This window comes from Vombatus ursinus, unplaced genomic scaffold (genome assembly GCF_900497805.2).
Source record: "Vombatus ursinus unplaced genomic scaffold, bare-nosed wombat genome assembly UNPS02014900.1, whole genome shotgun sequence".
Lineage (NCBI taxonomy): Eukaryota > Metazoa > Chordata > Mammalia > Diprotodontia > Vombatidae > Vombatus > Vombatus ursinus.
The window spans coordinates 1,327,703-1,339,799 of NW_020954678.1; the positions used below are offsets into that span (position 1 = coordinate 1,327,703).

The 12,097-nt window shown below is 46.2% G+C and overlaps 1 protein-coding gene across 1 annotated transcript in view; it reads left to right on the plus strand.

The window, feature by feature from the left end:
- Window positions 1-9,865, plus strand: part of LOC114028926 (C-type lectin domain family 18 member A-like) — a 22,671-nt gene extending 12,806 nt beyond the window's left edge. The window contains exons 8-13 of the mRNA XM_027843261.1: window positions 3,084-3,176; window positions 3,834-3,940; window positions 6,056-6,185; window positions 6,783-6,879; window positions 9,073-9,164; window positions 9,789-9,865. Coding sequence (XP_027699062.1) covers window positions 3,084-3,176; window positions 3,834-3,940; window positions 6,056-6,185; window positions 6,783-6,879; window positions 9,073-9,164; window positions 9,789-9,826 — 557 coding nt within the window. The 3' untranslated portion in view covers window positions 9,827-9,865. The remainder of the gene's footprint in view (window positions 1-3,083; window positions 3,177-3,833; window positions 3,941-6,055; window positions 6,186-6,782; window positions 6,880-9,072; window positions 9,165-9,788) is intronic.
- Window positions 9,866-12,097: the final 2,232 nt, after the last annotated feature.

The following is a 12,097-nucleotide window of genomic DNA, read 5'->3' on the forward strand; positions in this document are numbered from 1 at the left end:
AGATACAGGGACAGAGAGACAGAGACAGAGAAAGAGAGACAGAGAGAAGGAGGGATGGAAAGAGGGAGGAATGGAGAGACTGGCAAAGAGAGAGAGGGAGGAAGAGAAAGAGACTGAGACAGATATACAGAGAGGAACAGAGAGACAAGAGGAGAGAGAGAAAGACAGAAAGAGAGACAGAGACAGAGAGAGAGACAGAGAGAGAAGGGAGAAAGAGAGGGAGGAGAGAGGGAGGGGAGAGGGAGACAGAGAAAGAGGGATGGAGAAGAAGGAGGGGAGGAGGGACAGACAGAGAGGGAGGTGGGAGAGAGAGAGCTGTGACATCTAAGATGATCAGGACAGGCTTCACAGAGAAGGAGCCACCTGAGAGTAGCCTGAAAGGAAGCTAAGGATTCTTAGAGACCAAAATTATCCAGGTCTATCTAAGGAAATAGAGTTGTAACTAGATTTTTTTTTTCACTTGGAGCAAAAATAGAGGGTTTTTTGTTATTGTTGTTGGTGATGGCATTTTTTTGGAGATGGCATAGACACCGAGGAACGTCTGACTATGGGGCATACCAGGAGACAGGGAGGTCCGGTTCCGTGGGGGCCTGGAGAGATAGGTGGGCCCAGAGGAAGGAGAAAACAGGGACAAGACCCAGGGGGTAGGGTGGCTGCTGTGCTGTCTGTGGGTTGGTAAAGCATCCCAGTAAGGCACAGAGACAGTGGTCACTATGAGGAGGATGCAGATCTTCCCAGGGAGGGAACCCAAGGGACAAAGTGACTCCTCCAGATATTGATGCTTGGGGCAAAGCCTCACTTGTTCTGGGAGGAAGGGCATTCTAGGCATGTTCTAGGGAACATCTTATTCAAAATCATGGAGTTGGGAGATGGAATGCAGAGTTTGGGGGAAATGTGTTGGCCAGTTTGGACCATAGAATGCATAAAAGGGAATAATGTGAAATAAGTCTGGAAAAATAGACTGATTGTGAAAACTTAAATGCCAAGTTAAAGAATTTATATTTTAGCCTAAAGGTAGTAGGGAGCCACTGAAATTCTTGAAGAGGAGAGTCACATGATCAGATCTTGTCCTTTAGGGTTATTTTGACAGCTATATGGACAAAAGAGACCAGAAGCAGGAATTCTAATTAGAATACTTTTGTTATAGTCCAGGCAAGAGAAAAAAAATGGAATGGATCGGGAAGATTTCATGGAAGTAGAATTAATAAGACTTGGCAAATGATTGGATAAGAAGGGTGAGGGAAAGGGAAGCATCCAGAATGAGTGACTGGAAAGATGGCGGTGTCTTTGGAAGAAAGAAGACAGCTTGGAGACAGAAGAAGTTTGGGTTAAAGATAATCAGTTCTGTTTTGGGCATGTTGAGCTGGACATGGTAATGGTGTATTGAGACAGACATGTCTTGCAGACAGTTGGCATTCAATCAATCAATAAATGTTTATTAAATGCCTACTATGTGCCAGGTAGGCAGCTAGGGGGCACAGTGAATAGAGTGCCAGGCCTTGAGTCAGGAAGAATCCAGAGTTCAAATTTGACCACAGACACTTACTAACTGTGTGACTCTGGGCAAGTCACTTAAACCTTGTTTACCTTAGTTTCCTCATCTGTAAAATGAACTACAGAAGGAAATGGCAAACCATTCCAGTATCTCTGCCAAGAAAACCCCAAATGGGGTCACAAAGAGTTGGACATGAGTGAAAATTTTGAGGTGCTGTGCAAAGCACTGGGGATACAAAAAGATAGCCCTTGCATTCAAGGAGCTTACAATCTAATGGGGGAGACAACATGAAAACAAATATATACAGAGAAAGCTATATACAGGATAAATAGGAAATAACAAAGAGAAGGCACTAGAATTAGTGTTCAAGAGAGAGAAGAGATTTTGGCTCGATATATAAATTTAGGAGTCATTTGTATGGATGTGATAATTTAATAATTGGATGGGCACTGGACCTTGAGTTAGGAGTTCAAATTCTGCTTCAGACACTTATCTGTGGTGTGACCCTTGGCAATACCTGTCTGCCTCTGTTTCCTCACATGTAAAATGGGGATAATAATACCTCCCAGGATTATTGTGAGGATCAAATGAGATATTTGTAAAGGATTTTGCTAACCTTAAAATGAGAGCTATTATGATTATTAAAAGGGTCTAGGACAAAACATAGAAAGCTCCTCCACCATGATCAGAGGATGGGATATAGGTAATGATCCAGCAAAGACCGAGAAGGTGTGGCCAGATAGATAGAAGGTCCAAGAGAGAGAAGTGTCATGGAAGCCAAGGGAGGAGAGAGTGTTCAGGAGGAAATGGTTGTTAGACATCTTCAAATACAGACAGAAGTCAAAAAGGATGACAGCTGAGAAAAGACCATTGGCTTTATCAATCAAGAGGCCATTGGTCACTTAGCAGAAGAGCAGTTTCAGTCCTGGGGTGGAGTGGGCAGCCAGATTGGGAGAGGTTGAGAATTGAGTAGGAAGTGAGGAAGGGGGCAGGAGGTGGGGGAGGAAAGCATTGAGCTGTAACTGGTAATTTCAGCACCTGGGACAACTACCGCCTTGGGTAAGGAAAACCAACTGGGGGCCAGCAGAAGGAAATGGGCCCTCAAATTCATTTTGCCATTCATGATGTGAAAATAATTCAAGAAGTAATTAAGATGAATTCAGTTGAGTTGGAGGGAAGAATTAATTACTTGGGTGGCTCAGATTTGGAAGGCACCTTTCAAGGTCATAGGATCTCAAGCTCCCCTCCCACACAGCCTGCAGGAGGGAAGATAGAATTGGGATCCATACTCACCCCAGAGTTGTATACTATCCTCTATACCCTCCACTAGCCTTGTCTTGTGTTGGAGGGATCCCCTCCCCCATCTCCTTCTAGTCTATAGGTATTGAATGTTTGCCTCCTCTCAATTTTCCACCTTGGACTGAATATGGCTCTGGTGGCCTCTTTTAGGGAGATCAGGGTGGGGGTAATACTGACACAAGCAAAAGGTTGTTCTATGGGTGTTAGGGCTTTGGAGGCAGGGGTCAGGGACGGGGGTGGGGACTGGCCTGGGTAGGGGCGGCTTGCCCATGCTCTGGGTACTTTATAGTGCGGTGCAGTATACTGTGTCAACATGGCCGGTTCCGGGAAGAGGAGTGCTCCTGTCTCTGTGATGTTGGCTATGGTGGAGCTGAGTGTGCAAGTGAGTATGGCTTTCCCAACCCTTCCCTCTAAAGCCAGACCAAGCCTGGGGCTCTGGATCCTCTCTCAGAACTCAAGGAAGGCAGGACTTGCCTGCTGAGACTTGCCAAGACTCTCTGTGTGTGTAGCTTCCTGATTACGGGGGGAGGTTCTCTTTCCAGCCTCGTTAATGCCTTTTCCCTCTTTGCGAACTCAGTGGTTCAGCCAAACTGTCCCTCTGGCTGTTCCTCATCCATAGCCCTCCATCTCCTGTCTCCTTGCCTTTCCACTGACTGTCCCCCATGCCTCGAATGCACTCCTTCCTCACTTCTACCTCTGAAAATCCTTCTCACTTCAATCACCACCTTCTATGTGAAACTTTTCCTGATTCCTCCCAAATGCCTCCCAAACAACCCCGTGTTTATTTTGTTTTTAATATTCTCTCTGTACTGATACATGGACATGTTGTCTCCCTTGATAGAATGGAAACTCCTTGAGGTCAGGGACTGTTCTATTTTTTCTCTGTTGCCCCAGTCTGCCACAGTACCTGGCATACAGTAAGTGCTTACTAAATGCTTGTCAGTTGACTGACATAGCCCTTAGAGCAGCCAGGTGCTCCCTGCCTTGACCTCACGTCAAGGCATATAGGCACCCAAGGACCCACATTCTTCTTTCTCAGTCAAGGTCCAGTTCCCCTTCCACGCCTGTGACCTTTGGATAGATGGCAGCTGCTTCATGATCTCCCCAGAGGCAGACACCTACTATGGAGCCAAGAGTAAATGTCAGGTGAAACTCTTGTTCCTGTGGGCCGTGGGGTCCTGGGCTTTTCTGGGGCCAGAGTAAAAGGGAAGGAAGGTTTGTGGCCCCTAGCAAAATGCTGCTTACAGAGTGGACACAATAAATATTTCTGAATGTGAATCTGAATCTTCTGAGGAGAAACTAACATCATAAACTGGCTGATGTCATGGAACTAAACCCCAAGAGAATGCACAACAATCCCTTTATGTGATGGCAGGGTCTTCCCCAGTGCTAGACCTTATTCAAGTGCTTTTGTGTCTTTAAAATGGTGCTGGCCTATTTTCTCAGGCTAGGGTGTGGCTCATGGGAGCCAGTGCCATACTGGGGAAAGAAGGCTGGATTTGGAGTCAGAGTCTGACTCTGTCAATTACTTACCTTTGTGACCCTGGGCAAGTCACTCAAGCTCTGTTTTCCTCAGTTTCTTCAACTGTAAAATGGGGATAACAGCACTTACCTTGAAGAGTTGTTGTGAGGATCAAATGAGATAATACATGTGAAGCCCTTAGCATGGTGCCTGGCACATAGTAGGTATTATAGAAATGTTTATTCTTCCCCCTTTCCTACCCTTATTCTCTTGATTATCAGTCCCAGGGGGTGGACATTGAGGAAGTTACTTTAGTTTGGTCAATTGTCAATCAGCTTTGAGGAGATGTGGGGGGAGCAGGGTAACTGCAGACGCAGCCTCTGATCTTCAAGAATTCAGCAGTTACATAGAAGAGACAAGCTGTCTAACTCAATTTAATTCAACCAGTATTAATCACTACATGCCAGGCACTGTGCCAAGTGCTGGGGATACAGACAGATCAGTCCTTGCCCTGGAGAAGAGGACATTTTTCCTGTCAATGTCTGTGCTGCCTATTTCTATCGGTGCTCAGATTGCAGAATTACGTTGCGTAGATTGGGGGTTGTATTGATCTGTTGACAAATAGGCCATTTAAAGGCTGAGGGAGAGAGAAGACAGCTGGTAGGCCAGTTCATGTATTCTGCTGGTATCTACACCTGTGTTAGGCAGACTCTTGGGTGGTGGGAGAAAGACCTCTCCTCCCATTCTAATTGGGAAAGACAACATAAAGGAAAATTCTGCTTAAGAGCAAATGGAAAGGCCTGGAAATCCTAAGGGTGCTGCAGGGGGGAGGATGAAAGGCCCCAGGGTCTTTAATTAACCCAAGTAGGCCAGACAACTATTCTGGGGGACTGCTGGGCTTGGAGGTAGGACTCATGGTAAAAAGCCTGGAGGACTTTAGGAGGCAATGGCAGGAGGCAAGCTAGGTCCTGGTGGTCTTTCATCTCCCTGGAAGGAATAGAATTGTTGACTCTCATCCCATCCAAGCAGTGATGGGTCAAGCAAAAGGTGGAGCTCCCAGTGGTGGTGCTCCATGGCACCCCTATGAGGGCCAAATGGAGGGCAGACACTGGAGTTAGATGCATAGTTGGTCCTAACTGGCTGCCTAGTCCCAGGGGCTCTCCTGAAGCTTTGTTCTGGGGGTGGGGGGGAGGTGCAGGGTAACCTCTTAACAATAACAACAATAATAATATCCAGCATTTATATGGAGTTTTAAGTTTTGCAAAGTGCTCTACAAACATTATCTCATTTGATCCTCTCAACAATTGTGGGAGGTAGGTACTTTTAATAGCTTCATTTTTTTTTAGATGAGGAAGCTGAGTCAGACAGAAATTCACTGATTTGCCCAGGGTGGCTTCGCTAGCAAGTGTGTTGTTGTTGTTTGTCATTTATTCTTGAAGAGGATCATGACATTAGGGAGGTGATGTCATGATTGCAAGTGAATTGGATTTGAGTGAGGGAGGGTTGTGCAAAGTCACCAGCTTCACTTTCTCCTCGGGGTCCAGTGGCAAGATAGAGATCAGGATGACTAGAGATGGCCCCCAGCAAGTGGCTGAGACAAGATTTGAATTCAGGTCTTCCTGACTCCAAGTCCAGGACTCTACCCACTGCACCACATAGTTGGGGAAATTCACTGAGATTTTCTTAATCTTTTTGAGGGTGGATAATGGGGTCTCTTGGGGTTTTTCTGAGGAGAAGCCCTGAGATGCCTTGGGTTCCCTGGGTAAGATGGTACCAGTGACATGGCTAGTGACTTGTAGGAGAAGGGTGGAATGCTGGCTCAGATTGAGAATCAAAAAGTCCAGGACATCCTAGCCTTCTATCTGGGACGCCTGGAAACCACCAACGAGGTGACAGATGCTGACTTTGAGACCAGAAACTTCTGGATTGGTGAGCATGGTGGCTGGAAATGGCGGGGTAGGAATTGGGTCCTGCAGATTCCCCAGAACCATCCCTACCCACTTCCAGAGCTCAAGGAGGATTCTGTAGGCACACTTAGGGATCCTGCAATAGGGGTGGGTGGATCCTAGAATCCCAGCCATTTGGAGATGAGGTCAGGATTAAGAGCAAGAGATCAGAGAAGGTTTAGAGCCAGAAGATTAGGAGTCTGGCCAGCTGTTGGACCAGGGACCTTCACTGGGAAGGGCTGAGGGGAGAAGAGGAAACGTCTTCAGGCAAGATCAGGAAGGTTGACAAAGGGTACAAAGTGGAAAAGTGGGGGGTGGGAGCCAGTGGGTGTGAGTGGGATAGGTTCAAGGGCTTTGGCACTAGGGAGTAGTCCTCAGTGGGCAAGAGCCGTTCCTGGAAGACATGCAAAGACAAGAGTGGAGGAAAAGGTGGGCATGGGGCCCATAGACTCAAGAAAACAGGGCAATCCCTCCTAATCCCTCCCTTCAGTATCGATTTAGGGTGGAGGTGGAGGCAGAAGTAGAGACCCTAAGAGTGACAGATGGTGCAACTGACCTGATGGTGTGGTCTTTACACTAGGACTGACCTACAAGACCTCCAAGGACTCTTTCCGTTGGGCCACGGGAGAGCATCACTCCTTCACCAGTTTTGCCTTTGGCCAGCCAGACAACCAGGGGTGAGAGAGCATGGGGTAGGAGCAGGGGTATGCTGGTGAATGTTTAACAACCAGCTCTCCAGGGGAAAAAAGTGTGTGTGTGTATATTACAGTATCCTACAATCAGCTTTTAATTCATTGTTTTGTTGATTGTTTGGACTTAAGAAAGTAATGGAGAAAATGTTAATAATGCAGATTAAACTTAAAAGTGTGTTGTGTGTGTATGTATATATATGATTTTTACATATATAATTATGTATTGTATGTGATATATAATATATAAATTTTTAAGTTTCACATGTTAAGTCTATTAAACTTAAAAGTGTGTCAGGGATACGGATATATATCACATTAATATATTATATATAATACACATTATAGATATATCTATAGACACATGCATATATGTGATATATCATATACAAATTTTTAAGTTTCATATGTTAAATCTATCAACTTAAAAGTGTATCAGGGATATATATATATATATATATATATATATACCACATTAATATATGATATCTAATATCCATTATATACACACATATACATAATTATATACATTACCTATACATCCACAGACACACATATTTTTGATATATAATATATAAACTTTTAAGTTTAATCTGCATCATTAACATCTTCTCCATCACTTTCTCAAGTCTACACAATCAACAAAACCATAAATCAAGAGTGAATGTGTAGGGTAATTTCAAAGGGGGTAAATACCTATCCTGCTAATGGATTAGCTCCTATAGGGAGGGGTGTCCCAGGGCTAGGGGCCATTCCAAGTTGAATGGTGGCCAAAATCTCCACACTATCTACTGTCCTGTCTTTGTCCCGCCTCACCCTCACGGCATCAGGTAATTGACCAATATTGCTGCTATGATGTGTAAATGATATAGTCCCTGCCCTCAGAGAGTTCTCCGTTTAACTGGAAAACAGGACAGGGAAACCAGGAAACAATTAGAAAACAAGACAAAATAATATTTAATTTAATTTGATTCAACAAATGTTAATTATGTGCAAGGCACTATGCTAGGCTCTGAGCAAAAATGAGTTCGTGCCCTCAAGGACTTTACCTTCACCTGGGGATACACTTCGGATATGGAGTAGTAAAATTTGAAGAGGATGAGGATACCTGCACCTTGGGAAATTAGGAGAGGATCCACAGAGATCAGACTGTAAGGAAGATAAGAGAGGGGAAGGGGGATGCATTCTGGGTGCAGGAAACTCTTGTATGTTTAGAGACAGAAGATGGAAGGGTCAGGTCTGGAGACGTGGTGGTCTCGTAGTCAGAACGTGGAGCTGGTTCATGGATGGATATTTACGAAGTGCCTGCTCTGTGGATGGGTCTGTGCTAGGGACCATCCATCTTCAAGATTGCTATGGTTCCCACCGCATCTGGGGGCCTGAGAGTTGGGAGGAGGAAGGAGGCAGAACAGAATTCATCTCTAGGGATCTCAAGATCCTTGTCCCCAACCCTGTTTCCTCTCTGAGATTCCTTTCCCCCCTTTGAATATAAACTCCTTGAGGGCTTTTTTGAATCCCCTTAGTTTACCTTAGTGCCTGGCACATGATAATACCTTAAGAAATGTCTCCCGCAGGCCATCCATTCCCTTGGGCACAGGGCCTTGGTTCTAATAGCTAGCTTGCATTTCTACCTGGAAGTGTGCAGAACCTTTACCTGTGTTATCTCACTTTATTCCTCTACCCCTTTCTCTTATTCTGTCACCTCTTTCCCCACAAGGCAGGAGGAGACCTCACCAGCATGGCTAAACATTGGGGGAGGTGATGGTGGAATAGGAGTGCTTTGTTGCCTTAAACTTTTTTTTGTAAATTTTTTTTCCTTTTTTTTTACAAAATGAGTGAGAATTTTTCCAGAGTCCTCTTCGAATCCTCTGAAAACAGCTTTGAATGCTCTCAGGTCTGGGGTGGTGGAGTGGGAGGCTAGAAACAGGAACAAGAAGCTACTTGCTGGGGGGTGTTGACTTTCAGTAGTTAGCAGGCCTCTTCCCTCCCTCATTCTGTGCTGGCTAGCCCCTCGGGTCTTAGTAGGGGCAGCATCTTCTGCACTGCAGACTGCTGATCCCCCAGGATATCCATAAGCTGAGAGTTGGGGCTGCCTACCTGCATGCCCCTTCACCCTCAAACCTCCAGCAAGATCACTCCCCATGGGACAATTCTCAGTTCTCTCTGTGTGGGACCCTACAGGTTTGGGAACTGCGTGGAGCTGCAGGCATCCGCTGCCTTCAATTGGAATGACCAACGCTGCAAAACCCGAAACCGCTACATCTGCCAGTTTGGTGAGTGGCCTCTTGACCCCCAAGCTCTTCTGACTCTATCCTTTCCCTCTCCCAGCTTTGCTTCCACGGGAGCAGAGCTACCAAGCAATGAACTCCCAGCTTGGCTCCCTCCTTCCACCATTGTCCTGTCCCTCTGCCTCCTTCCTCCATTGGCTGGTCCTGGAATTCCTTCCTGATTCTCACTGTGAAGGTTCTTCTGGGAAGACACCTAGGTCCCCTTAGTTCTTCTTCATTCTCCAGATCTAGCAGGGTTATCAGAGACTATAGGGAGGGGGAGAATCCCTAGGTCAGTTCAGGAATAGAAATGATCTTCTCTATGCCCTGGGCTGACAGTCTGAAATGATTCTATTATGACAGCATGAGGCCTCAGTAGTAAGTAAAAGTAGCAGTCTGGGGACGACACTGGGTCCCTTGGCTAGAACATAGCTGGTGTCCTTGCAGGGGCGGGGTGGGGGGGGGCCCTCCATCTCCTCCTTCCTAGGTCTTCTGATGGACGTATCTTTGTGAACCTCACTAAATGTGCCCTGCCTTTCAACCTGGCCTGTTTGTTTGGGCTGTTTGAAATGGGCTGCCCAAGTGGGGTCCAAGTGGATCCTTGACACTTGGCTCTGGGGTCTTTCACAGCCCAGGAGCACATTTCCCAGTGGGACTTGGAACCCTGAAGTAGGAGCTCCTATCATCTCTGCCAGCCTTCAAGCCATCCCTCCTTCCTCTGCCCTAAGCCCTTGATACCTATCTGGAAGAAGATGATTCAGGCAGCTCAGAAGATGGTTCTGGATCAAGGATACCTCCCCCTGACATCTGCTGTGCTCATCTGGCATCTTTGTATCTCCGTCAAAGAGTGATGGGGCCCAGGGGGTGAGGCAGAAGGCTCACTGATCACCAGGGAAGTTGTGTGTGAGGGCATGAGGGTTGAGTGAAGCTAGTACAGGGCAGGTGGAAGTAACCATTAGAGAGACCCCTACTCACTAACCACCCCACCTTCTCTGTACCCTCTTGGGCACAGGGTAAGAGGGGTTTCTGGGCCCCGTCTTCCTCTTAATGTTTTCTGTTGTGGTATCCTTCCTTTTGCTTCTACTAGTATATAGAGAGAGTCAAGAAATGTGTGTCAGACTCAACCCTGGCCATCCTGAAGGGGTCCATCTCGCACCATAAGTGTTGCTCATTAGATAATTCAAGCCCCTGGCAGGAAGCATAGGCAGAGAGACCACTCCCCAACCCCGTATGTGTGTGTGATAGTACGTCTGGGTCCTAGGACCTAGCTAGTGATGGTATTGGGCAAGGAACATAGCAAAGCAGCATCTCTGGGCACTTAGAATGTACTTTGTGAAGGAATAAACTAATTTATGCCTAAACTTGGTGTTTTCTTTGCTCTCAAGGCTTCCTTGTCTCCTGTCCTGAAGAACGGAATCATTTCGAGTTGACCAGTGTCTTCCCCAGTTTTAGAATGGGGCCACTTTCTTCTCTTCCACACCCTCGTCTGTACCCACACAACTGAGGGAGTCACTAGGGGTTAAGGGAGAAATGTAGGGATAGGAAAGAATGGGAGATGGGGGGAAGTCTCAGCCCTATGACAAGAACTGTAGCATCCAAGAAGTCTGTCCTAGCTCTCGAGTAGCAGCGCATGTGTGTGTGTGTGTGTGTGTGTGTGTGTGTGTGTGTGTGTATGTGTGTGTGTGTGTGTGATGGCCCCCTTTGGCAACCACTGTGGCGAAGCCTCAGGACTCCTTCTCTTAATGATTCATTTAAATTCATAAAATAAAATACATAGGAACACAAAAGAAACAATTATATTGAGATGACTTTTTTTCCATCCAGGTTCATAGACACCCTGAAGTCTATTAACAGACCTGAGTTAAGAACTTTTGCTCTCAAACTAGGAGGGCCCTTGGAGATCAGACAATTCAATTGTTTCCAGTTGAAGAAACTCAGCGCAGAACAGTTAAAAGACTCATCTAACAAAGCACTTTAAAACCAGGTCCTATCATGCAATAGAAAGAGTACTTGGTTTGAAGTTTGTGACTCTGCTACTCACTACCTACGTGACTTTGGGTGAGTCACTTAATCAATCAATAAGCATTTGTTTAAAAACAAACAGACAAACAACAACAATAGCAAAAACTATGGGCCAGGCAAGGCATCAGGTGCTGGAAATACAAAGACAAAGATGAAAAAAGGTGCCAAGTGTCCTCACGGAGTCTATATTCTGCTAGGGGAGACAACGTGTAATCATATTCACAAAATAAATGCAAGGTCATTGGTGGAGGGGAGGTACCAGCAGGCTTCATGGAGCAGGGGGTATGAACTGAGCTTTGAATGTTCATACTTAGCTTTCTTGAGGGAAGCTAGGGACCCTAAGAGGTGAAAGGGGGGAGGGAGGCATTCCAGGCATGGTGGACTGCCTGTGCCAAGGCATGGTAGAGGAGGGTGTGTAAGGAACAACAATAAACATTTATTAAGTGCCTACCATGTACCAAAACATGGTCTTGGCCACCAAGGAACCCACAATCTAAGTGGGGTAACACGAGAATGACTAGTAACTATATACAGGCAAGATACATGGAGCAGGAGTTGGAGGTCACCCAAGAGGGAAAGGCTTCTCGCAGGAGGTGGGATTTTAGGTGAAGCTTAAAGGAAGCCAGGGAGCCTAGGAGCTGGCAGTGAGAAGCAGAGGGGGCCAGGAGAGGGGGCCAGCCAGAGACAATGCCTGCAGCTGGATGTTGGAGGAGCTTATCTGAAGAACAACGTCCTTGGATTTGTAGGTTATGTGGATGGGGAGTAAGGTAAGGAGGGCCCAGATTAAGCCAAAGACGTTCAAAGCCAAACAACAAGGAACAGCAGGAAGGCCTTTGAAGTGTGAAAAGCAGATTAATAGACCTGGAAAGGTACAGACAAGTCAGCAAGGTCTCTAAATGCTAAAGAAAGGGCTTTGC